The sequence below is a fragment of the Orcinus orca genome, chromosome 7, assembly GCF_937001465.1.
Source record: "Orcinus orca chromosome 7, mOrcOrc1.1, whole genome shotgun sequence".
NCBI classification, from domain to species: Eukaryota; Metazoa; Chordata; class Mammalia; order Artiodactyla; family Delphinidae; genus Orcinus; species Orcinus orca.
In genome coordinates this window covers 31,473,276-31,501,173 of record NC_064565.1, presented here as the reverse complement: position 1 = coordinate 31,501,173, position 27,898 = coordinate 31,473,276, and the positions used below count along the sequence as shown (strand labels likewise).

The 27,898-nt window shown below is 32.8% G+C and overlaps 1 protein-coding gene across 1 annotated transcript in view; it reads left to right on the top strand.

The window, feature by feature from the left end:
• LRP1B (LDL receptor related protein 1B) overlaps positions 1 to 27,898 on the top strand; it is a 1,810,989-nt gene that overhangs the window by 1,571,531 nt on the left and 211,560 nt on the right. The window contains exons 60-63 of the mRNA XM_049711954.1: positions 5,812 to 6,011; positions 21,624 to 21,812; positions 22,644 to 22,792; positions 27,280 to 27,373. Of these exons, the coding sequence (XP_049567911.1) occupies positions 5,812 to 6,011; positions 21,624 to 21,812; positions 22,644 to 22,792; positions 27,280 to 27,373 (632 nt within the window). The remainder of the gene's footprint in view (positions 1 to 5,811; positions 6,012 to 21,623; positions 21,813 to 22,643; positions 22,793 to 27,279; positions 27,374 to 27,898) is intronic.

Here is a 27,898-nt window from a genome sequence, read left to right as displayed (position 1 = left end):
GAAAATGCCATAGCTGTCTAAAATATTGTACAATCTTGCTTCAAAAATGGCAGCTCAAATTGTAAGATTAATAAAAATTCAATTGAACCTTTCTATGTCAGATTGCCATTGTGATTTGCATATGTTTTGAATATGCCAATACTACTGACCCCTCTTTCCTTGAGAAGGTGATTTCTGTCGCGATATTTAGTGAGGAATAGGGTAAGGATTAATTAAGGGAAGATAAAGATCATTGGAGTATCTAATGCAGTAAAGCGAGTAAACATTTAGAAGGTAGCTTGGGGGTCCTTTCTTATAATGGTAGTATGCCAGTTGTCACAGTACCAATTTAGATATGCTGGTTAGTAAGAATGGTAAAGAAGATACAAGTAGACAGATCATTTTCCTGGCTATTACATTTAAGTTCAGCTGAAATCCAATGATCCCAATCATTCTGTTATTGATTGGGAATCAATGTACTAAATCAATGTAAATAAATTAAAATTTATTTAATCATAAGTTGTAGGTCATTAATATTTACATTTAAGGTTTATAAAAGTTGTCATTTATACAGAAGAGACATAGATATAGATGCATTTTAAAGTAGAATAGAAAATATAATGTTAAAACTGTGCTGAGCATAATTTTATCTTTAAGATGTCACTTCAGCATAACAAGAAACCATTATGATAGACATTAAAGTAAATGTATGATATGACTGTTTAACAGTAAATAAATTCATCTGCTCATTCATTTATTCAACTCATATTTCTCTAGCATCTAGTGTATATCTGGCACTGTTCTAGGTATAATATAAAAATAAAAGTCACAACCCTTGTCTCCAAGTATTCCACAGTCCAGTGAGTAGGTAGATAAGCAAAAATTATCATATAATACAATAACTCATGAAGTGGAGAAAACAGAAAATGTTTCTATCTCAAATGGGGTCAGTGAAATCTTCCAGGACAAGACTGGTGAAGTAAGAATTAGCCGGGTTATGTGGTACATTTCGGAGCAGAAGTCATTTCAGGCAAAAAGAAGAAGCTTTATGGGAAAGCAAAGACACATAGGAAAGCAAGGCATATCCAAGGAACTGAAAATAAGTCATACGAAGGGAGTAAATTAAGTATATAAAATTGCAGAACTTTGATACCAGTTCACTTTATAGAGTAAAAAAGAGCTAGGGATAAATCAGAATGTAATACAACACAACAACAACAAAACAAACCTTATGAGGCTTATGGCTTGGGCAAACAGGTAAATAGAAAAATGATTTCCTCAGAATATGAGGAACAGAGGAAAAGGGGCAGATATAAGAAAGGGGAAGGACCTACTGGGATTGGGGGTCCCATATAATAATAATAATGATAATGATGATCAATATCACTTCTATAGCATTTTATGAATTAGAAAACTATCTCTGTGCTTTATCACTTTAGATGCTTGTACTGTTTACTCAGAGTCTCTAAAAAAGATATGAGTATTTTTATTATTATACTTTTAGTACAAGTATGAACATTCAGCCTCAAAGTGGCTAAGTGACTTTCTCAGGATCATTTAGGTACTATAATACAATATTAAACTGGGGATTTAATCCAGTTTCCAAATTTTGGTCAGCTCTTTTCCCTATTACATGTATCACATTAGAGTTTCCAGTAACAAAGTTATCTTGGGTTGTGAGCAGGTTTTCCAAGAGCCATCCAAACAGGGCATAAGAAAAAAAATACTTTTTTTTCCATTTTAACAATTTGCCTTTTTATAAAATTTTAAGTTACTACAGATAATATGAGTTTTTTTGGAAATAAAACTGCCTAATCATTATAAGCATGCATTTTTTTCCAACATCTTTTTTGGAGTATAATTGCTTTACAGTGTTGTGTTAGTTTCTGCTGTATAACAAAGTGAATCAGCTATATGCATGCCTTATTTTTAAAACATATTTTTATTTATTTTCCTTTTCTAATACTCTATTAGCAGTATCACAAGAAAATAATACTGGGTTCTATTTTGACTTTGAAATACGTTTAATGAGAGTATGTCGAAGGACACTTTATATACTCAGAATCTCTATCCACTATTGTTAATATGGATATTGGAAGTGCAAATACATTTGGAAAAGACACATTTTGTGCTTCTATATCTTGGCTGATGCTATTCTTACTTTCTACAATGCCCCTGTGCTTTTCCTCCAGTTAGAATAACTTCTTATTTTTTCAACAACAGCAAAAAATATCACTTCCTCTGTGAAAGTTCCCCAATTGCATCTCAGTAGCCACCACATATTGAACATGTAACATTACGGGACTATTATTGGTGTACATGTTTCTCTCTCCATCTAGAAAGCGAATTCCTTTAACAGAAAAGCCATGGCTTAATTACTGCTTGTGCCTAACATAGAAACTGTTAAATTTACTGTTGAAGGTAATAATAAATAGGCTACTGGATATACACAAACCATAGGATTGTAGTTTGCAGGGGCATTGCACCTGCATCTATGCAGAAACCAATTTATTGGTATGTAAACAACCTGCATGTTTCAAAGAGAAGAGTCATAACAAAGGGAACCTTTGTTGTGAGGGAATGAAAATCGTATAAGGAAAGAAAACTCCGTTTTTTATTGCTGTGGGGAAAAACAGAAATATTTCATTAAGCTAACCAGTCACATTAAAAATCCCCACCTTTTTCCTACCAATTTTTAAGCCTATAATCCCATATTTAGGCAAAAACACACAGGGAATGAACATTAAAAATTAATTTTATAGTTCAAAATCAGAAATAATTCCAACTGGAAGAAATTTCTCTAAATATGTTCCCTGAATTCAGGAAAAAAAAAAGTGAAAACTGATAGCAGACTTCTATTTTAATTTGTTTTAAAGAAATAAAATGTATCAGATTCAACTATAAAAGACATCCTCAGGAATCACAAAAGCCTGTTGTTATGGTTACAAGAAGACATTCTTTTATATGTTTACTCTTGGTTATAACTTACAGAATAGCTATTATTTGGAGCTGAGATTTTTCGTATGTGATCTTAGGTAAATATTACATATTATATGGGTGAAATTTAAGACTTTCCTTTTGACATTTTCACTGAACTTTTCATTTTTCAGCTTTAATTATTTACAACAAATTTTTTACTTGGATAACATTTGGCAGGTTGCATTTTAGATCTTAAAATGACCAGAATGTCTAGTATGGGCTTTTTGAGAAACTTAAATGTATAGTAATGAGGCTTAATTATGGAAAAGGAAATGAAATTTAGTCATCACAAGTTAGCTACCCATAAGGAGAGAAGCACAGTAATTTCTGTGCTTATGAAGGCTCATTTATACTGAGTACAGTTAAACTATGCTTTCCTTCAATACAGTAAAACATTTTTATAATATTCTTCTAATTGATGGGTACTTAAATAGGCAAATCAGGTAATAACACACATGATAAAATCCAGGCAAATCATGTAATAACATGCATACAATCCAGATGCAGTAATTTATTAGACAGTTATCACTAAACCAATATGAATGCATATATTGTGTAGCTAGTGCAAGTAAAATAATAATAGTTAATATTTGCTGAATACTTAACTACATGTTCATAAATGTTCCAAGTTTGTTCCCTGTGTTCTCTCTTTTAATCCTTACAGGACTCTGTGAGTAGAAACTATTATTATCACTTTTGAACATATGAGTAAATCCAGGCTCAGGGGAGGCTAACTAAAGTGCCTAGTTCACATGGGTGGACCTGGAATATGAACCCAAGTAACCTGTTTTTAGGCCTTTTTTGCTTTTAAGACTCTGCATAGTGTTGCTTAGGAAAAAAAAAAAAAAAGCTAGACAACATTATTAATGGAATATGAGTTTTATCTTAAATATAAAAAATACATTTAAAAAAAGCTAGTCTATAAATCTAGAGACCTGAGCCCTTGTTCCAGCTTTATCACTATCATAACAGACTAGGACAAAGCTCATAATATTTTATGGTCTCAGTTTGTCAGTGAAATGAAGGCCTGAAACTACATGATCTTCAAGACCTGTTGCAGCATTAAAATCTTTAAGTTATACTTTATTCTAAATTCTGAAAGAGATAAAAGATCATTGTTATCAAGAAATTTATAAGGTAGTTAATGAAGATAAGATTTTTCATGCTTTTTTCCATCTGGGTAAAATTGTCATTCCTTCTTTTGTGCCTCCATGGTAAAGTAGTTTTATCATAACATGCTTTAATTTTTTCATTTGTTTTACATTCACCTCTACTGTATTCACTGAGAGATCTTTGATGGCAAAAATCGTATCTGTTTACCTCTGTGTTCCCAGTACTAAGCAATGTCTGACACATATTATATAGCCTCAGTGAATCACTGTTTCAAGATATGTTTCTCAGTCCACTTAAGCACGGCTTTGGGGTTTATCAGAGATGTTTCACCAACTGATTTATTGAGTTAGGTTCTCTGATTCTGAAGCCTGAGAACCTACATCATTACTGCTTTGTGGGTTCCTATGTGCATGATATATGTGTTGTTCAGTTATACATGTGATAAAGAAATTCTGTAGACCGGAAGGTGCTAAAGCACAGTTTCCTAAAGTGTGTTTCCTATGAACTGCTCTAGGAAAATAAATGTAGTTACCCAAAACTATGTGATAAACAAAGGATATTTTAGCTCCCTCTTAGAGAGTCATTATATCATATAGCATATTAAAAGCTCTGAAGAATCCTATAATTAACAAGATGATGCTTACTTTGCTTAACAAACCATTTCTCAAATATATATAATCTTGTAACCTACCTTGAAAAACATGAACTGACACAAATCAGAGAAGAATTCGTGGAGAACAGAGGGGACACTGAATAACGTCTGAATCATAATATCTGTATTGAAGAGGCAGGAGCAAGGCAAATGATATGATAAAAGCAAAAAAGTGAAAATGTAGGACTATAAATACTCCAACTAGACCTCAGTTCATACATTTCAATAGTGGGAAGTAAATTGGAAAAGTCTGTTTCTAATAATGAAGAATTTGAGTGTAAGGGTGAGGATTTCAGACCTCAAACTCTCAGTGAACTTATTGGGAGTGATGTAACAGATGTTGGACTCCATGAAATATGCTCTTCCTCTTCTTTGTGGTATCTTGGTTCAAGATGATGATAAGATTAGCCAAATAAAATGTTCAGAATACAAACAAAAGATATTTGCTATTACATGGAGCTCAAACCATTTGAAATTCATAATTTACTTAATGACCTCAAAAACATTACTATTGACCTCTAAGAATCTGCAGTACTTTGTTAATAGTACTGCAGATTTAATGGAGGAAATTATTTTTCACTTTTGGAATTTACTTAATTTTATATGATTTTAATTAACTTAAATTTAAAGAGTCACAATTGGCTAGTGGCTACCACACTGAACAATGAACATTCAAGAAAATATAATGTACTTCTCCGTAATTCATTTTTAATTTTTCATAGGTAAAACTCAAAAGAAAAAAAAATATTTAGATAGTTTTATTCCTCTAACATTATAGATGCATTTTGAAGGTTTACCTCTTTAGTTTTGGGCATCTATTATTTGTTAACACTTGCAGAAATGTTATATACATATGAGTTGTATACTAAAGGAAACATACGTTTAAAATTATATGGATATTTCAAAGTGTACTACATGTTTAAAAAAAAGCATAAGAAAAGTTTGCATTGAAGTATGCTTCTTACAAGCTGCAATTAGAGAGATACAAGAATTAATTTGGGAATAGCTAAGCAAATAAGAGAAATACTGTAAGATGTTTTACTCCCTGAGTGTCTATAAACAACGTGGCTATTGATTTTCCTTTCTAGGTATTTATATTGGATTGACTGCTGTGAGTATCCTCACATTGGACGTGTTGGAATGGATGGAACCAATCAGAGTGTTGTCATAGAAACCAAGATTTCTAGACCTATGGCACTAACAATAGATTATGTCAACCATAGACTCTACTGGGCTGATGAAAATCATATTGAATTTAGCAACATGGATGGATCTCACAGACACAAAGGTTGGTCCCATAGCACAAATGATTCAGTATTTCACCAGTGCATAAAATACTCATTTAGAAAAAAAAAATATATATATATATTTATTTATTTTATATACTTTCATCAAATACATTTCTTAATTTAAGATTACATTATTATATTCCTTTGTGACAATATTGGTAAATAAGAATTAGATATATTTATTCAGACCTTCTATAGTCATACATAAAATCACTTTGACATTGTCAATGTTTTCTCTAATTGTACTTTTCTAAATAGTTTTTATAGTAAATGAATGATATTTTTATAAGTTAATATATACATATATCCTAATTGAACTGAAACAGAATACTTGCTTATAAAAATAAGGTTATTATTGCAATCTGATAGGTTTCTTTTTTTAAATACTAAGTGAAAGTATAATTCTTTAAAGACAGTGAAGTAATATTTAAAAGTTATCAGTTAGACTACATACATGATTAAATTTATTGTTATGTAATCAACAGCATCAACAAAAAGTAACATGAAAAACAGCTTTCAAATTAGAGTAACGTTTAGGAAATTATTTGAATATAAATTCTATAGGTACTTTATTTTTCTATTTTTTATAACTCTGAGTAGATTATAAGACTCTAAATATAAAACAAATGAAGGAAGCAATTTGATATGGGGGAGGTAATGCTAGAATTAGGGATGGGCAAAAAGTCTTAGAGGAAAAAATAGCTGAGGATGAGGGAATTAACAAGAGCAAAGGAGAAGGACATAATAAAAAAGAATGGGATCCAGGTGAAGATGACATGAATATAACAGAAACCACAAACAATTCATGAACACTCAAAATATTTTAGATGCAGGTAGCTTTTTAAAGATTAGGTTTTTCCCAGAATGAAGAAGAGGAACAAATTTTTATTAATCTGTAGTGACTTAATGTCACCTTTGTTATTAGGTGTTTTCATCTTCAAATATCTTGTAAAGTACTGAGAGACTGTAAAGTTTCACTGAGAGATCCCAAATAAAGTACAAGTTTCACTGAGAGATCCCAAGTAAAGCCATACATTTGTATGACTTAGCTTAAGAGATTGCTTTCTTCTCTGGCAGTAAGCGTAGATCAAAACTCCTGGAAGGGGGCTTCCCTGGTGGCGCAGTGGTTGAGAGTCCGCCTGCCGATGCAGGGGACACGGGTTCGTGCCCCGGTCCGGGAAGATCCCACATGCCGCGGAGCGGCTGGGCCCGTGTGCCATGGCCGCTGAGCCTGCGCGTCCGGAGCCTGTGCTCCGCAACAGGGGAGGCCACAACAGTGAGAGGCCCGCGTACCGCAAAAAAAAAAAAAAAAAAAAAACTCCTGGAAGAAGGAAAGAGGTGAAATGACAAGGAAGAGAGAATTATTGATAATTTAATCCTGTCAGGTGAAGCCCTTTAAATGTATGCCAGTGTAGAGAAGAATGAAGCCACTGAATTTTAAAAAATTAAAAACTAACAGTGGGAAGGGGCAAGTGGAATTAGGGGATTAAGAGTTACAAACTCCTATGTATAAAATAAAACAGCTACAAGGATATATTTTTACAGCACAGGGAATATAGTCAAAATTTTATAGCAATTTTAAATGGAGTATAATCTATTAAACTATTGAATCACTGTGTTGTACACCTGAAACTAACATAATATTGTAAATCAAGTATACCTTAATAAAAATAAATTTAAAAAAATAAATAATAAAGGAGGTATACATCACTGAAGTCACATCACTCCTTAACTCTGCCCAAGTTTCTCTCAGTTGTTGTTTAAATAAATTTGTCTAACTAAAAATGCCAACAGAAAGCTTTTAGAGGTGCTTTTTTAAGGGTGGGAACATTGAAGTATGACAAGTGTCGGATGAGTTGCTTATTTAGGTGTTGGCATTCCAATTATAAAGAAACTCATCAGGATGCAATTGGAATGAAGAGTTATTTAAAGATCACTTTAGGGTTTTAATTACAGCAAAAGCAATGTTGTCAAATCAAAATTACACTTAGCATTCAGCAGTTATATCTCCTTTGAAGAATCAATAATGAAATGTTCTGCAACTTTTGTAGAAGATATAATTGAGTTTTATTGTAGCAATCAGTATTTTCACCACATAACCATTTTTAGCATGTATTTTTAGCGTGCTAAGTTGTTGTGAATGTATTACCTTGTGCTAAAATTTCACTGTACAATAAAATTTAAACAATTTTTGGTTAGATAGGTAAATATTTAAAATATATTCTAGCATCAAATATTTGCCTATTTTTGTTTGAGCCTTTTGTTTGAATAACAAAAACTAGTTAAAAATGTCCATTAGAAACTATTGATTCCATCCCCTCCCCATTATTTTAAAATTATGTCAGATATGTGGATGACTAATGCTTTGAAAACTTAATACAAAATTGAATGCATGTAAATTAAGTGTCTTTCAATCACAGTACTGGTGATGACTTTGGGTAGATGGACATAGATAGCAAGGAGAAGTGAAACTAAATTTACTGAAGAGTAAAATATTTGGCTGAAAGATATTCAGGCATGATGTTATTAACATTTAAAAATCTGATTTTTGAAAATACTTTGAGGCTCAAGGGGGGAGAAAAGGAAAGTAAAAGAGTTCCTGCCTTCAGAAATATTTTCTCCTGAAGGCTTTTTCAGAAAGACTAATGAAAAATTCACTAAGTGTCTTATTAGGCATCTGTCAATATCTGAATGCAAGCCAGTAATTACCTGGTAGTTACTAATGAGCTACTAACTGTACACAGCCTGACTTACGCCAATTTCACAACCAATGAAAAAAGAGTCATTCATTTGCAATGTCTGTAAAGAGGAATAGGATTTTTTTACTCCTTGCATTGTCCCCATAAAGACATAAAAAAAGCTGTGGTTTTCTAGTTGCATATTTGGAGGTGGAAAATGAGACTATTATAACATTAGTAACTTTTGTATTAGTTTGGCCACTGACCTCTCTTCTCTCTTAACCAGACTAGTATTATTGTTCTCATTTATTCTTTTTATTAAAACTAGAGCCAGAGCTCATCAAAAGAATGGGATATGCCAGTCATGACAAAGTAATCTGAGAGTATAAAGGGTGTATGAAAATTTCAGAATTACGTTTTTCTTTTAATAAGTCAAAGTTTAATAATGGAGAAAAAACTAAACCATGAGTATCACTTTACAGTTTAGAAGGTTTTTTCCCCCAAACATGTTGTGGTTTAAACCATACAGCATTTCCATAAATGAAGCATTATTTTATTACTTGCCCAGCCTAAGAATTTCTAAAAGATCTGAGTTCTGTGCCTAAGCGATAGATCAGATTACCTCTGAGGACCATGTAACTGGAAAATTGCTTGAGAACTTACATCCGTCTTTCTCTGCTACCTCTTCTACCCCAACCCACCTTCTTAACAAGTCCAAGCACTACATCGTAAAATTTAAAAAAAAGAGAATTAGTCAATTTGCTATCTTGGGAACATTTAGGTGTAATCTTAGTTACATGAATCTTTCCCTAATGCCTGTGTATATTATTCTACTGGTTTTTACTCCAATAATTATATAATAATATGATATAATAATACTGTAGAATAGTATGCATACTACTGGATAACTGAGAGAGACAGTTAAATCACAGTTTCATTGTTCATTTTTTAAATTTCTCTGATTTCTTTTTTTTTTAGATCTTCCCATTCATTCCTTCATTCATTCAACAAACATTTACTGTTGTCTCTTTCTGTGCCATGCATTATGTGAGGCCCTGGAGCTACAAAGCTGAATAAGTCCCTGCCTTCAAAGCACCTATAGTTTAGTGGGGGGAAGAGACTGATATGAAGGTAAAAACATAAATTAGATTGGTGTTAGCAGTATATGTACAGTATTGCCAAAATGCAGGCTGGATTAGGGAAGTGTTTGGTGAAGTGATGGGATCTTTGAAAAATCTGAAAGATGTAGGACAAGCTCTCCATATGGGGAAATGAAGGAAGGATTCATCACACAGAGGGAACAGCATGTGCAAAAATGTAATAGAGTCTTGAAACAGTATGGGGTTTACACAATTTGTAAACTGGAAGTTGTGTAAGAGGAAGATAATGACACTAGATGAACAAGGGCAAATTGGGGCCAGATTGTGACAGGCCTTGTATGTTAAGTAATTTGGAATTTATCATATAGGTCATAGGGAGACATTGATGGCATTTAGTTGATAGAGTGCTGTTATTAGATTTGACAACAGCATGGAAAATGAAAGACCCTGGAAGGGCAACCAATTTAGAGGCTGTTAAAATATTTTAGGAGAAAACACTTGAAGTGATTATAGCTGTGGGAATGGGGATAAAATGTTACATTCAATAGTTATTTAGCAGAATAAAGAGGAAAGATCTGTAAACTTAAAACAGCAGAAATATTGGTGGTTGAGCTGCAAATATTAAGTGAATGGTTTATATTATTATCTACTTAGCCAGGGGGAAATAACTCACAGTTTGGATAACTTATGAATTTCAAATATAGTTGTACATTTTTTAAAGAAATAAAAAGTACTAGACTAAGCATAACTTAGAGATTCTTCTTGAAAAGCTCTGTCTTGATGAGAGGTACATTTATTTAACAAAAGGGTCAACATCAAAGAAATTCTAAGGATATGGTTAAACATTCTTTATCATATATTTACCTAAAAAGCTTTTCTGAATACCTGATAATTTACCTAGAAGAAAGATTGCAAATGAGTGAATCTCTCTCCTCCTACTATTCCTTGAGATATAAAATAGGTCCAGTGAGAAACTTGGCATTTCAAAATGTTCTCCAGATTGAAATGCTCAGTTTTTAAGTTTAAATCTGTCTTTATACAGAAACAGAATGATTCTAAATATATTCTAAACACAATGATTCTAAATAATAATATTCTTCTTGTAGGCCTATATTTTTGGGACTGATTTCTTACCACCCCCAAACCACAGTCCTCCTCAGAGAATTTTAGGCTTTGATGTTGGATAAGAAGTTCTAAAACTTTGTTGGAGCACAAATCTTTGAGTAAAAGGATCTTCTCAGACTGGAGAAAGAAAACCCTTAGCATCTTAAAAGAAGCTTGGGGAACCTAAGGATGAGGGTGGGTTGGGGTGGGATCCACTGTTAGAAAGCTTTTTCACCCTGAAATGTATGTGTAGCTTCACTGGGTCTCAGTTGCCTCATCCATAGAAATAAGGGTATTGGAAAAAATGGCATCAAAGGGGAATTCCAGAACTAAAATTCTAAGTCTCCCAGTTAGGTGGATCACTTTAGAATTTTTGCCAAATCCCAAAGTTTTAATTTCAGGTTAGTCTCCAATTTATTTACAAATAAATCTGTAATAACCAGATTTATTTCCTTAGTTAAAATCTCAAATCACCTATCCAGTCCTCAGTTCTCCCTGATTATTACTGCAAAAGTTATTAATATCTTTTAAAGTTGAGTACTTGTGAACTTACCAAATCAATGAGAGAAGAAAACATATGTTCTTGAGCATGATGTTGTATTAGATGTTTTGCATGTATGATTTATTATTATTATTGGCTTTCAGTGGAAATTTTCTTAGCTTAATACTGTGGTTCCAAGAACTGGAACCATCCCCTTATAAACTCATACTTTTATTAGAAGCCTACTGTGTTCAAGAAACTGCTTGATGCAATACATGCTTTTTTAGCCATTCCATCAGTGAACACTATGAGATGTGTCATTAAAGCCATTTTGCAACAAGGAAATAAGTTTAAAGAGATTAAATAATTTGTCCAAAGTCAAATAGCTCATAGTTAGAATTTGAACCCAGATCTAACTGGTTCCAAAGCCTCTTCCATTCTCCACAAGGCCCCCTTGTTTTTGAAAAGATGACTAACTGAAGATTTTTCTTTCTGCTTGTTATAGTTTCTAATAGCAACAGTTATAGCATAAACACACACCTATATATATAAAGGTATATCCATACTTGAACTTTTTCAGATTAATGTAAATAGTAGACATAGATAAATTGCAAAATATATGAGAAATAAATAAACAAAAACGTAAGCCATTAGAATATAATTACTGTAAATAAAAGAGTATAGCTCATTAAATCCAGTTTTTGTGTGTGTTTGTTTATTTGAAGGTGTGAAGAGAACAATCATGTTGCTTAAAAATGTACACCTTGCTTTAGTGGGACATTTTGATATTTCTGTTGGCTCTTTCCAAACTAACTTTATCTCCTGCCTATGGGAAAACTTCTACTCTTATTTGAAAATTTATGTCACGGAATTCCTGAAATTTGAACACAGCAAAGATCCTTTGTTATTAATTTTATGCATCATGAAAGTATAGCCTTCTCTAATGAAATGTTTATAAAATAGGTTACATTTTATAGACATTTCTGAGAAAAATTTCAGCCCTAACTCTGCATATCTTGCTTAACTTAGAGATTTTGTTTTCCATTTAATGAAAAGAAAATTAAATACCAGAAAATTATATTTAGATCACAATTTCATTTTGACTGCTTGTATCAAAGCACATAAATTCAGATTTATTTTTCCTCAGTTTTTTGTGAGTTGCCATTGAACTTGAGATAGAGAGGTAGTTTTTTGACAAAAAGACTGAAAATACTGTGTAAACTGTAATAACAAAAGGGTGAGCTAAGAAAAACATTGCTTGACCTTGAGTTTTAAAATTTATTTCTTCTAGTACTTTTTTTTTTCAGAATATTCTTCGAGTCACTGAATGATTTAACCTTGTGTTAAATCAGTCGGCTATGTACATATTTTATCCAGCACACTGGAAAAATATACACTCACAACTGCTAATTTCTCAGAAAAGTAATCATTGGGTATGATTCTAAACTATAGCTTATCACTGAACTTTTATTTTGTGGAAAAATTCTTTAAAGTTTCATGCTATTATGTTGACTTTGACTCTTCATTTGTTTCTATACTCCTAGACCTGAAGATACTCATATTGAAGTGTCAGTATTGTATTGACAGTCCAACACTTTAGTTTGTTTATTGCTCTGGGAATCTAGTTTGTGTTGTGAGGAGGCAGTTCTGTGCTTGGATTTAAAATCCAAATCATAACCCATGCAGTGATCACCTAATCAATGTTGGGAAAAGAATCCAGATCTCAGTGTGCTACTGGTGAAATAGCAAAGATATATTTAGTGGGTTTTGTTCTAAGGGGGAAAAACACACTGAAAAAGACAAAGGGAGTACTTTGTGCTCCTGTATCCTGAAAGTCAGTAGCTGTTGCATTTAGGTCTTTAGAAAATGTAAATATCCACCAAAGCCCACTGAAAAAAGAGAGAGAATCTAATAAACACCACCGTCCAATTTTACAATATTCTAGAGTGTTTCTTTCTTGATAAGATATTGCATTTTAGTACTTTTGAAAAAAAATTTCCTATCATTCACAGTCCGTTACAAACAGTTGACTTCACAGGCTATTTTATGCCAATGGTGTTGATGTGCTGCTGTTTACAATACAATAAAAGTTAATGGAAGGGAGCAAAATAAAATTCAGTTACTATAGAAATGTTCCTGAACCAGTCAAATAAATTGAAATTAACTGCCATTTCTGAAAAGTTTTAGAATTTCAGTGTCAATCATATCTTGTATTTTTGTCCCTTGAATAGAACATGTTACGTTAAATTGTGTATATGTCTAAACAGGTTATTATTTTGCAAATGTCACATGCATTCCATATACTTTTTAAAATATAAATTTAAAGAATTACCCTATATGAGTTTTCAGCCACTTTCAACAGTGTTATCCGTCCCAAATATGACATGGTGCAGCATTGGGAATTAGTAGCTTTAGTTTTTGGTTAGGTTACTCTCTAATTTAGGCAAGTTGCTTTGCCACACTATAGTTCAAAGTTCTTACCCACAAAATAGGACTTCTAATCAATCAGTGATTTTTTAACATTTCTTAAAGGAATTGACTGAGGTTGGAACTGGGGGAGAGGAGGACTGTTCATTCAGTTCACTCACTTATCCCTAGTTATTCCTAGGACTACTAGAACACGTTTGAAAATGCTTGTAATATGTTACACTCTTTTCTGTTTTTATTCTAGAAGCATATTTATAATTATAGGAATGTGGGACAACCAGATACTAAATTCATGTAAATGGCTCTACTTGATATCTGTTCCAAAGGCAAAGGGCTTTTCAAAGTCTTCAGCTTTCATTAGGACGCTCTAACAAACACATTCCTAACGCATATGTATGTAGAATGTCATAACTTATATTTAGTACTGATGGTCAGCTCTGAAAGTACATTTCCAAGTATCTATGAAGGTTTGTATCACCAGTAGAAAAGTCCAGAGAGTTTCAAAGCAACTGGAATATATCTTTACCAAGTGCATGAAACAGTGTTGTTTTGTTTACTTCAGAGATTGAAGAGCAGTGTCATCATCAAGAGACGATATTTATAGGCACAGTTTAGTTTTCAAAGTAAATGAACTATAATTTACATTGTAAACTTATAAATACTGCTATGCATTAGCAGAAATACTCTTTTTAGATATTAAATATGAAAGTGGCCATATATGACCTTATATTATGAATAATTTAAAGATATGTGAGGGAAGGGAAGGGATTAAATTATATGAAGTTGAATATTCCTAATCTATGTAGAGAGTGTATATGATTTGAGGTGACAAGGTAGACAAAAAAAGTCAAGGAATACCAGAAAAGGGTAGGCAAAGGATGCCTTCTGTCTTTTAATAATGGCTTTAATTTAAAGAAGAGCTCTAAATAATTTCTATATTTTGCCATCATACATTACATTTATTTCAAAAAGTTTCACATTTAAGTGTCCCAGTGTAAACTACTGCATTAAGGAAGGACATGTAACTTTTGTCTGGACATTTGATCAGTGTCGGTATTCCAAAGGCAGCCTCATATAATAGACGCTCAAGTAGCATCAGCTCATATCTGCTATGTACTCTGACATATGCTGAATGGAAGACCTTTATTTTTCCTCCTCTTTAAGGTTTCAGTGATGGATTAACTTTTTGAAAGATCATACTTTTTATTGGAAAAAATAACTTTTGAACATTTTATCATCATGTTTGGTGATATTGACTATTCTTAGTGTTTCTACCATTTGATAATGTTTTTATTGATTTTGAACAATGGATTTTGGATCCATATGCCTGAAATTTTATTTGTAGTACTGTTTCAATTAAGCAGGGTTGTATTAAAGAGTAGGCAGGAAAAAATGTTCATGTAGGCAAATGTTAAATGGAATATTTTGTAGCCTGCTGTAGATGGTTCTGAGGAAATAATTATTTTTAAAAAATCTTCTGCAAACAGTAACACTGAAGGGGATGCCCAATTACGGACAAAGAACAAATGTTCTTGGCACTAAGTTTACATAAAGCATACTCTTTTTGATGGGGCATTTGTAACTAAAGCTACTGACTCAGCAGTCATTCTCTGGAAATTAGTATACTATGGCCATTTTCCCCTCCACCCACTCTTCTCCATTACTCTCTATAAACTAGAAACCATTATTCACCCACGTACTCACCACTGTCATGAATCTTCCACTCTCTTGACATGTTAGATCACTTTCTTCCATCATCTAATTTTATCCTGTTACACTCCTTTTGTAGCCTTTGATTAATCTCACCTCATTTTTTGAATGCTAATTGTTTTTCTTTGTTTTATATCTTCCTTTTTGGTTTTCATGTTCTACTACTTTAATTCCTGACTTCTCTACATACCGTATTGTAAATTAGACTTCTAGAAAGATATCAGGGAAAATTGTTAGTGTCAAGGTCTCTCAGAATAGAGGATTAGTGAGGATCCTGATCTTCTCTTCTGAAGACAGAAGTTTCAGTCAGGCTAAATAGTTTGCACAGTACTGCCTAGGGAATGGCTGTCATTGGTGGTTTTTGATCAAGGAAGAGAGATGCGAGATAGAAGAAATATTGGAAATATTTACTGGAGGGAGTTCTAGTTATTCTATCTTTGCCTCTTTGCCATGCTCTGTATGCTAGAAGGTGGACTTCTGTGGACTGCATCACCCCGGCTCTTTTACCTTCCAGCCTCAGATTGGATTTAAACCATGGGAAGCATTGGCAGGAGATTAGACAATGGAGGAAGCAAGAGGCCAGAATATTTATTTATCCCCTTTCCCTCCATGACCAACTACAGTGGTTTAGCAGTGGCTGAGTTCCTCTGCCAAATGTCATCTGCTTTTGGTAGGTGGCTTTTTCCTTAGCTACAGCTTTCACCAGCTTCTGGTATCAGATCTAGGAAAAAACTTTATCGTCGGTTCCTTAGCCACACCTCTGTAAATAATTAAGAGAAAAATAATAAAACCAGTTGCGTACATAAGACTGACTTCTTTCAATTAAATTCTTTTCAATTATCATTTAAAAACATGTTCTCTGTTTACTACAGGAAGCTTGGCTGTTACCAAAAAAAAGGTTGGAAGAGTGGAAGAGTTTAAAAGCAATGAGAAAAATTAGACTAATTTTGCAATTTTTCAGGTGTGAGGGAAGGTGAGAGTACTTGGGACAATGACACCAAGAATAAGAAAAATGGGAGAGAGAGTCTTAAAATGTATTAAAAATCAAAAGATGATAGAATTTAATATTTTGTTTGATATGCTTATTAACTTTAAAGTTTTAGGAGATTGTTTCCAAACTGTCAGCCGTAGAGTGAGGGTCAGGTTGACTTTACTGGATCATTCAGGTGTTCCAAACAATACATAAATTCTTTATAACTAAAAGAAAAAAAATCAATATTCAAGTTACTCTTATCTTGATTCCTTAATAAAAATAACTACTGAATTTGGTGGTTGAACTTTGTTCTTCCTTTGAAAATATTTATAATAATTTTTAAATAACAAAATTAAAAATTGTTCCATATAATATTTTAAAATGACATTTACATCCTTGAAGTAAATCTTCGAGAAAAATCAGAAAAAAATATGGCATTAGTAGTAAAATTTCTATTTAAGTACTAACCCACTGAGCAAAGCTATGTTGAATCTGCCATTATCCCAATGTAATATCTTACCCAGAACTCCAACTATAAGATTTTAACTCAACAAGAGATGAGTACTATGTCATTGGTGCATTCTGTTCTTAAGTATTTAAACTAGGTTAGTCCCAAATATATAATTAGACTGGTATTATCCAGGAATATACTTGTTTAGCATGATAAATGATATTCCCAAAAATGAATAATCAAGAGTTTCGTAATAGAGTATCTCTAACTGTGAGGCAACAGTTAAGCTGAAAGCATATTCTGGATTTCCACTTTTTCTATTTATCGTAATTACTAGGAACCTTACCAGGGTAGCAACCTACTTGACTAAAAGAGAAAAACTCCGCAAAGAGTATTTCTTCGATTTATTTTTTGCCAAATATCAGCTCCTTTCTTCTGATACATATAGTCTATGAAATAAAAGTTAGGAGCCTAGTGCTTGAGTGGAGTGCTGGAAACAGTACAATAAATACCGCTGTTGTACAGAATAGAGGCGTAACTACAGAAAGCAGCTTTAAAATAGGTTTTAAATATATAATAAGTACCTGTTAAACTGCAGCCCACACAACTGTTCTGTTTTTAGTGTCGTTTTTGTATGTCTGCTGAATACCTGTAAAATGAAAGTTTCCCTACATTTATTTTTTGCATTTTTCTTTCAATCAAACAAAAGCAGTCTTATGTATAACAGGGGGCCATATTATTTTCCTCTTAGAAAAGGATAACCATTATTCTGAGAAAACATTGACTGCTTTTTCCATAAACTCAACCATGTCTTAGTAAGAATTTGTGTTAAATATTTCTCACATATACCATCACATTTCATGTTTATATTTTATATATATTTTGTCTATTTTGTCAGCTCCACTAACTGCCAAATTACATCACAAGATTAATCTTTTTTGTTGCTCTGTAATATATGCATGTATATATAATACATGTATGTATATATTATGCATATATATATTATGCATATATGTTACATATGCACACATACCTAATACACGCACACGTGTATATACACACATATAGATGTACATATATACACATATCTATAAGGTGAAAATGAGTATATAAATAGAGATACAACCAAAAGTAAGCAAGTTTATTTTTCTCATTCTGAATCAGGAACGTTTCCCATACCAAAATATATAATGCTTTGGCTCGGAACATCTCATTTACTCCCAATGTAGGTTGAACTCTTTGTGTTGATGGAAAAACAAACACAGCATCCATTCATTTATACTTATCATTTATCAGTTACCATATAGCAGTTTTTTCACAGAAACTTAAGCAGATAGTCAAATAACTCTCATAAGGAGATTTTAGGTCCTAAAGAGGAAATGAGGCATACTGCCAAGTTATGAGTCAAACCCCAGAAAAGGCAATATGTAAAGATTCTTGTTTGTTTGTTTTGCTCTCTTTCATTTTACTTGATTTTTATTGGCATTGGTCGTGGTGTTAGGGAACACGTCACTATCTCTTAGAGAGTAGCTTGTTGGAGCCACTATAGTGTTACAGATGTATGAGACTAGATTTCTTTTGGTTAACATAGTTGGTGTTTTTACTTCATTTCTTTTCTCTAGAAGGAATACTCTGGTGGTTGTGTTTGATGCTTGCTGTTTGGGAAATAAGTATGTTTACCAAATGAATGGGCTTGGAATAGGCTTGTATAAAGATCCTAGTGTTAGTCCTGTTTTTCTTTGTCAGTATCAAATAAGGAATTGAATCAAACGGATTCAATTCCTGGGAAAATGGACTACTTTTCTTCACTTTAACCTGACTTTTCTACATTCTTTGTACATCCAGCTATGTGCCAAAAATAAGAGTTCATTTTTCTGATATCTATACACTTATATTGATTACCTGATAACAGAGGGTTTCTGGTGGCCAATCACTACAAACTTAGAGATAGCAAACTTGCCCTGTGCTTAAATTGTCTCATGTCTGAAAATCATATACAGTGTAATTGCATTCAAGTAATTAAATAAAATGATATTCACATGGAGCTTATGAAATTAGTCCCATTGTTTTATATACTTGTATTAGTTTGCTAAGGCTACCACAAACTTGGCGGATTAAGCAACCGAAATGTATTTTCTTAGTCCTGGAAGCTGGAAGTCCCAGATCAAGATGTTTGCAGGTTTGGTTTCGCCTGAGGCCTCTCCCTTCGGCTTGTAGATAGCCGTCTTCTTGCTGTGCCTTCACCTGGCCATTTCTCTGTATGTGCACACCCCTGGTGTCCCTCTCTTCTTGTAAGAGAAGTTATATTGGATTAAGGTCCCACTCTGAAGACCTTAATTTAATCTAACTTACTTCTTTAAAGGCCCTATCTTTAAATACAGATATATTGGGGTCTAGGGCTTCAACATATGAATTTTGAGGGGACACAATTCAGTCCATAACCACACTTTACCTTACTAGGATGGCTTTCTTAAAGTCTGATAGGTAAAGTGGCAAAGAACTCAGCAGCCAGCAAATCCAATTTAGATTCAGATACCAGCATCTTCATAGTTTTCTCCATCCTCTCTGGTCAAATTACTTGTTTTCCAAATCTTAGTTTTCTTATCTGAAAGTGAGGTCAACTGTTTCATGATAGAGTTGTTTTGAGTATTAAATTAAATAGGTGTACAAGGTTGATATGTTACTATGGGGTTTCTCAATCTCAAATCTATCGATATGTGGGCCTGATAATTCTTCCTTCTGGGACCAGAATGGCCTCCCCCACCCATTAGAGCCAAGGGCCTACTTTCTGGCACCCATGGGCTGAATAAATGTCAGCTCTAGTTATTGAATAGTTCAACAGACTGTGCTATTTTTGAGATGCTAATAGGCAAGTTCTTACAATAACTTCACTTTTTGTACAGAAGCTAATTGAATCTCTGGTGGACTGACATTATTTTAAAGTGATGATTAATTTTTGAATCCCTATTTAATGATGTAATTACTTGCTTGACATCTAAGGAAATCTGAGTTGAATGTTTCTGAGACTTTCAATTTTTTCTGAGTATTTTTATTTTATTTTGAAAAGTTTCAAACATACACACATGTTGAAAGATTGCTGTAATGATCACCTATTACCAAGAGTCACCCAATTGTTAACATTTTGCCACATTTGTTTATCTTTCTGGAACGAATTTATATAGTCAAAGGGGGAGAGTGGGCATAGTTTGCATAAATAACTCAGACATGATTCATTCTGGTAAAATGTCCTACTTTTCATCTTTCTTTATTCAATTCTACTTATCATTGTGGCAATGGGCTCCATGTCTAGGAATTACACGGATAATTCAGTTTGAATATCTGCATCAAAAGTGTGCACATCTGGATTTTTCTGGATTTTTTTATATCCTTCATATGCATAGTATCTCTTCTGAGATGGATTTCTGGCTAGACACTACATTATTTATAGTAGTCAATGGCTTAAAGTGTCACCCATTTGAAGGAGTCTTAACTCTTTTATTTCTGTATTTTCTGAGTCATAGTGAATTCTCTGATCACATTTTGCCCATCTGAGTAAAAATAACAAATTGGTAGATTTAAAATTTCTACTTCTAGTTAACAATATAAATTTACCCAGCATCTTAAAAATAAGGCTATAAACCTCCCTAGAAAAAGTGAATTATATTTTAAATTTTGATAGTTTTTCAGTTACTGCTGAATGAGGAATATGCCAAACATAAATTCTGTCATTATGTTCTAATATATAAAAAAGTACATATTACCTGAATTATAGTACCTTTTCTCATTAATGAACATTTTGCAGAATTTTTAAAAGTAAATCTAAAAATTTATATAGAGAAATATATTGGAATGTTTGTGCAAATTAGGGAATTTCAATTTTCTTTATTTATTGCTTTTTTTAAAAAAAGTTGAAGAACCCTCTATCACATTTTAAAATTATTTAACTCCAAACCACCAAACAAATTTATTACATCTTATTTGCCAGATAGGACCCTGGAATCTCTTGAAAGAAAAATTTACATTTGTGAAGCTCAATCTACTGTTTACATTTAAACCCAGTCCTCTAATGAATGTATAATTATAAAACAATTTTAATCTGCAACAAAGCAGTTTTATAATTGTTAAGTCTGCATGATGCATTGTTATTTGTCACATTTATATATTTCTCCATCCGTATCCCAGCTTATTTTGCAAGCAAAAATACTCATAAGATCTCAGTGACTAAAATGGTTAATAGTAGTCATAGTCACTCTATCTCCAGGTAGATAGACATTTCATCCTGGATATATAATTTAATCCATTTAAAAGTGGGAGAAAGCAGTACAATGACCTGTGGATTTAAGGAGGATATAAGTTAGAAACAACTGATGGAGATATACATATATATATAAGTTTTAAATGTTGGATGTTATTTGTTTCTGGTGAAGCAGCCATTACTTGTAAGCAGGATTGAATTCATTTTCTTCCCAGTGATTGAAACAATCTAAATCTGAGCAAAGCAACCTCCTGCGCCAGATCCTGCATTCTCTTAACCGGTAATAAAGAACCTTGCCGGCCTGACAGGTTGTCACAGCAGTTATTCACACGAAGTTCTGTAGCAGTTGTATCTGTCAGCCCATGTAGTATTGAATATTTTAACTGGCAGTCTTCCAAGACTGAACATTAATCTTACCATCTCCTATTACAGTCCCTAATCAAGATATTCCAGGGGTGATTGCACTAACATTGTTTGAAGACTACATCTACTGGACTGATGGGAAAACCAAGTCACTCAGCCGTGCCCATAAAACCTCGGGAGCAGACAGACTCTCACTGATTAACTCATGGCATGCCATCACAGATATCCAGGTGTATCATTCTTATAGACAACCTGATGGTAATTATTCTTTCCATGATTTCCATAAGTGCATCAACATCTTTTAGTAACATTCCATTTTTGTTTCCTTTAAGGTTAAGTGTAAATTTATTTTTGAGAAAGATTACCAGATTTGACTGCTTAGCATAATTGTATAGAATAAATTCAGTTGATATCAAATACTGCTGTTAAGGGATATGGTTAGAAGCTCAATAATAGTACAAGAATTACTGATTTGTTGAAATCATATTAACCTGAAATGACATTAATACATGTAGTTGGAGAAGTGAAGATTGCATTCTTGAAATCATTTATTTACAAAATAGTTATAGGATCCTAGTTTCTCGACTGCTAGGTGAAAGGAACTATATTTATGTAGCTCTAAGGCTCTAAAAATGAGAACTGTATCAAGTTTGCTTAAGCATACGTCTAGTGGGAATTCTATCAGGCCATATGGAATAAAGTTTTGATTATTTTGCTACCCACTATACTATTACATGTAGACCATCATTTCATTATTTTATTTTACATTTATATTTTTAAACCTGTGTATATACTCATCCAAAATACTTTTAGTCTCTGTTTGTTTTTCTGATGGACACTTTTTTCCTACTAAAATACTTTCTATTGTGGAGATACATTCTTAAAATTATTTAATGATAAAATAAATGTCATAGGATGATGAGTAGAATTTTTAACAAAATAAAATTATATTTATAATCTTGATGAGTTCTTGATTACAACATTGTATTCAAATACAAGTTATGAAGCTTAAATGTCCTATCTCTCATCCCATATTATATTATTGGTCTTGATTATCCCATTCTGTTGTTGTTTCTTTCTCATCTGTAGTCTCCAAACATCTCTGTATGACAAATAATGGAGGTTGTAGTCATCTGTGCCTTTTAGCCCCTGGAAAGACTCACACCTGTGCATGTCCCACCAACTTCTATCTTGCAGCTGATAACAGGACTTGCTTATCCAACTGCACAGCCAGTCAGGTGAGTGGAGGTCTAGAAATCATTTCATGGCATGTATGAGCAAGTTGTTATAAAGGTTTTGCCTGTGTTTTGTTTATTCACATAAACCGTTTTTGAAACATCATGTTTTTTGTTTGGCATAGCATTAGATAAACATTCCATACATTATGGAGAGGGTCACAGAGTAAGGGAAAAGCAATTTGATACATATTGTTAAAATGGGAATTTAGGAAGTACACGTAGAGGTTAAAAGGAAGACAAAAACAAAAATGAAAACCATTCTTACACTGATCCACACAGAATAATGGTGCAAATCGTAAGCAGGCATAGTAGAATCATCAGGGGAAATTTGACCTATTCCAAGATACCAGGGTGATTGAGGCATAGGGTTAAGACTAAGATATATGCAGTTTAAACAAAGAAAAAAATCTTCCTAGATAATCTGCTCTGTATCACCATCTCTACCTCTCTGTCATTCTTCAGAGTAAGTGATATGGAAAATATGTTTGTAAAAAGTAATTTTCTAGATATTTTTATTGAAAAATTATATGATCTAAATAATTTCCTTCTGAAATCTCTTTTTCTTCAAAATGTAGTTATTTTCAGTGAAGCTATTTCAGAAGTTAATTTTTCTACTTAATGGTAGTTGCATGGACTTTATTACTTTCAAAATTTGGACAAAAGTCATATGGCATTATAAAATTTAATTTTTTATATTTGAGTAACTATCTTGTTTAAGATAAAATTGTAAAGGAAATATGATTTGTTTTTTTAACATGACTAAATTTATTCTTAGAATTCTGTGTTTTGAATTTGCTGATTTTCCAATTCTAGCAGTGACATCATAGCAAGAGACTGAATTTCTCTTAGGGTGTGCTTATTTTCAAAAAGAGAAGCTAATTCTAGCTCAACTTGCCTCTTAAGTTATGACTATGAGGCTCATACAATAAAGAACTATATAAACAAAAAAGATCCAACCTCTTCCAGGAAGCAGTATGTGTAGTGGTTAAGGGCATAGACTCTGAAGCCAGACTCACTTTGACCATACTCTGACTGCTTTAAATAAGCTGAATTACCTTGGCTTTGTTACTTAACTACTTGATGCCTCAGTTTTCTCATCTTTTAAATGGGATTGATAATATTTCCAGGCCACCGTTATGAAGATTACATGGGAAAAGTTCCTGGGTCATAGTAAGTGTTGTTGTTATTACCCTAGCCCTCTAGTGCAAGTAGAATATACTTGAGTATGTGTGCAATTAGTGTGAGCTGCCATCAGGAGGTTCTGATGTCTAGTTGAAAGCACAGGTCACAGTCTCTTTTTTCTTTACAACTGTGTTGTTTTAATTATACTCTCCTAAGTATTTATGTGAACAAAATTCATTATTTTTAGAGAACTAGCAATTTGTCACTATGGGAGGTAAAATAAGCAAACTAGAGGTAAAATTTAAGGGAGAAGTCACATCTTTAAAAATTTTTTAATTATAATTTCTGTTAATTTTGTTTAGACAGATTTTCAATTTAACCTCTGGGTTATTCTGAAATAACCTCTGTTCTCTTGATTTGGAGCAGACCAGGGTCACTCTGCTGAGGCCCAGCACTGAGGCTATAGGTAACTTAGTGGAAATGACACCTGCCTAAGCCCCTTACAGTGTAGTGAGCCTCATTAGCTGACTGGAAATAAAGTAAAGCCAAAGGATGTTTGACACACAGATGAAATCTCAAACAGCAGGACATAGATAGTAAAACATCAGCCTCACTGTAGTCATAAAAGGAATAAGATGTTTCAAATTATTAAATAAGAAAAACCTAGGATTGTATGTATTCAAAGGCAAAAAGTCTGATCAGTCAATTAAATGAAAACTTAAATCAACCTAGAAAAGTATTATTCATATAACTAAATTACCTCTCAATTTGGTATCAGTGATAACATGACTAAAATATTTATAATTTTTCATATACCCCCAATAGTGTTTTGCATGAATTAAAAAAAATCAGCAATAGCAAGACAGTACAGTAACAACAGAATGTTGTGGATCAGATATCTTTGTTTTCAATACTTCCTGAAAAAAACATTTATCACTTCATTTGTCTCATTTTTAAGAAAAAAGTTAACGAAGAGTAACATCTCAGCTAACACAATCAAGTAGTGGTTGTCCCTGTAAGTCCTGTGGTTTATGCAGTCATTTCATCTCCGATTCTTTTCTGATACAATGGGAGGAAAAAAAGATCTACTGTATACTTCTTGGAGAAAAGTCAGTTCATAGCACAATTTTTAGTGAGGTAGATATTAAAATGAAGTGAATAATTTATGTACTTCAGAATCATATCATTAAGCATTCTGATAAAAAATATTGCATTTTAAATTTATCCTACTAAGGGATTTGGGGTTTATCATCTAATTACTGCAGTCAATTATACACCCCCAAATATTATTGATTTTTAACAAAATAGGCAAATCACACCGATAAGAATTCTATTAGGATTGGAAATGAACATATGAAAATCTGGTAAAAATCAAGGTTAGGTCCAATTCTTGTGGCACAAATCATTTCAAATATTACATTTAAATCATTTTAATTAGAAAACTATAAAAGTAAATTTAAAATGAATTTACTTATTTTTAAGTGGAGACTCTTCCTGTTTTGAGTAAACTTCACTATATGTAGGATTTACATTTTATCCATGTACCCACTTAGTAGACATGCATTTAAGAGTTTCTTTATAGCTTCTTCTTGTGGGTGATGATTGCAGTCTGCAATTTATTTTATGAAGCTATTAGTCTTGGAGAGCATTTACCATGAAGAATGTTTTGTATTTATGTTTAGCATTTATCTTTTCAAAGTTACTGTATTTAAGTATGAAAAAAAAGCCCAGACACAAAATAAAAGAAATCTTCCTCTGAGAGTAATGAATAAAATATGGATTAGCATAAAGAATAATAATAAATATATTTTACCCTGGCCTTCCCTTAACTCAAAACACTTTTATGTCCTTATTAAAAATGAAATGGTGAGCAAAATCATTGTGTCATCATCTATCATTCCAACAGTGGGTGTTTATTTAAATCAGAAATATTTAGTAAAATTAAACATATGTGTAAATATATGTAAAATCTAAAATATTTTTAATATTAAAAATTTAGATATTTTTCAAATCTTGATTGGAAAGACTTTGAATATACTCAGGAGACTTGAAATCATCTTACTTATATACTTTGATATACTGTAATGACTGGAAATGTTTAATGTTCACGGCAATTGCTTTCAGAGTAAGCCTTATATCCCCAGACAATCACTATCTATCAAAGTAATATTTTTCTTTTGGTAATTTACGAAAGCCATAACAAACATGACCACAGGCTAAGTAAATATGGGAAAATCAGTTGAACAGGGAGATCTTCCCTTGGATTCACAGTGCTCTATTCCCTCTTACAGTGCCACTGGCAAAAAAATTACTCTCTTATTTAAAATATAAATATATATATATATAAATCTACCCTGAATCAGCTCCATGATATCCAGATAGGTTCAGTAAAGGCTAGCATCAGTCTGTCTTACTTGAAGACAGTAGCAGTATTTTAAATGAACAAATTTTTAGCTTGCTAATCCATTTTCATTAGAGCAAATTGAACCTAGGTTATATATTTCTATGTTACAAATCTGCCTGGCATGCAACATGCTAAGGTAAATGTCATCTTGCTTTTAGTCACTCACATGAGAATTACAGCAAAAACACTTCAAAAAGAAAATGAATACATTTTAGAAAATACCTAATATTTTCAATTTCAGAAGAAGAAAAAAATTGAAGCACTAGAAGAAATCTACTAAATTTAACTATCGCTTGTTTTTATTCACGGCAACTATTTCAGATGCATGTGCTCTCTGTATGGAAAGTGTGATTTTCTTTAGATTCTTCTATCTTATGAGGGTACGTTTGGAACTGAATGTTACTGAGAAAAGGATAAGTTGTGGTCTGAGATCTAAGATTGGCTGAACTTTCTTGGTCACTGTGTATGGTTGGCCAGTGAAGTTAGCAGGAACAATCATTCAAATTAATTAAATTAGTTAAATTAATTCAAATTAACTAAATGAATTCAACTCAATACCTCTTCCTGGTATCTCTGATGATTTTTAGCCCTACTCAGTGTTCAGCAAAAGTTTTCTGAAGCGGGCCAGGTAATAACTATTTTAGGCTTTGTGAACCACATGGTCTGTGTAGCAGTACTAAACTGTTGTGGTGAGAAAGCAGCTGTAGACAATAAGTAAATTCATGAGCTTGTCTTTGCTCAGGAAATCTCACCAGGTTTTCCTGAACAGTGTGCTTTCCTGGATGGTCATTTTGCTGCTTGTTGTGCACTTATTCTCCATTGTGGAATGCTCTAAGACCACCACAGTTCACATTTGCAGCAAGAGAGTAGGCTAGGCTGCTCTGCCCTAGTGAGTTTTTAAATATCCGTTACATATGAGTAGCGTTCTTTAATCTTTACTTTTTTTCCCTTTATTTCAAAGTTTCGTTGCAAAACTGATAAATGTATTCCATTCTGGTGGAAATGTGACACCGTGGATGACTGTGGTGATGGATCTGACGAACCAGATGACTGTCGTGAGTACACTGGCAGATGCAGGAATTTAGAATTTAGAGCTCCTTACGTCCCAGACCTGGAAAATGGAAGCTAGATCTTAAGTATTGCCTTCTGATAGCTTTCAAAAATTGAAACAGAAAGGTTTTATGTCAGTAGTTTAAAATACAGCAAAAATTGTTGCAATGTCTTGTGTATGTCTCTGATCACTATTACATCTACAATGACACCATCAGCACTTTGTATTCGTCATCTCTTTCTCAATTTTTTTTTTTACTTGTAGAATAACTAAACTCTTCATGTAGGAATCAGGAGAGTAAAAATCAGCATGATTTTGACTTAAGATATTATTAAATCAGAAGCAAAAATGGGCAAGTTTTCAGAATGCCACTCAATGACTGAAATCTTGACTTTAAGGGATACAGTCCTTCAACTTTTCTGTCAGTATTAAAATACTGAAAATTCCTTAAAAGTCAGATTTTTCCAATGTAAGTCATTAGTTGGCTGTTAGTCAATTTAGTATGCTCTTAGTAGTTGCCTTAAAGTGA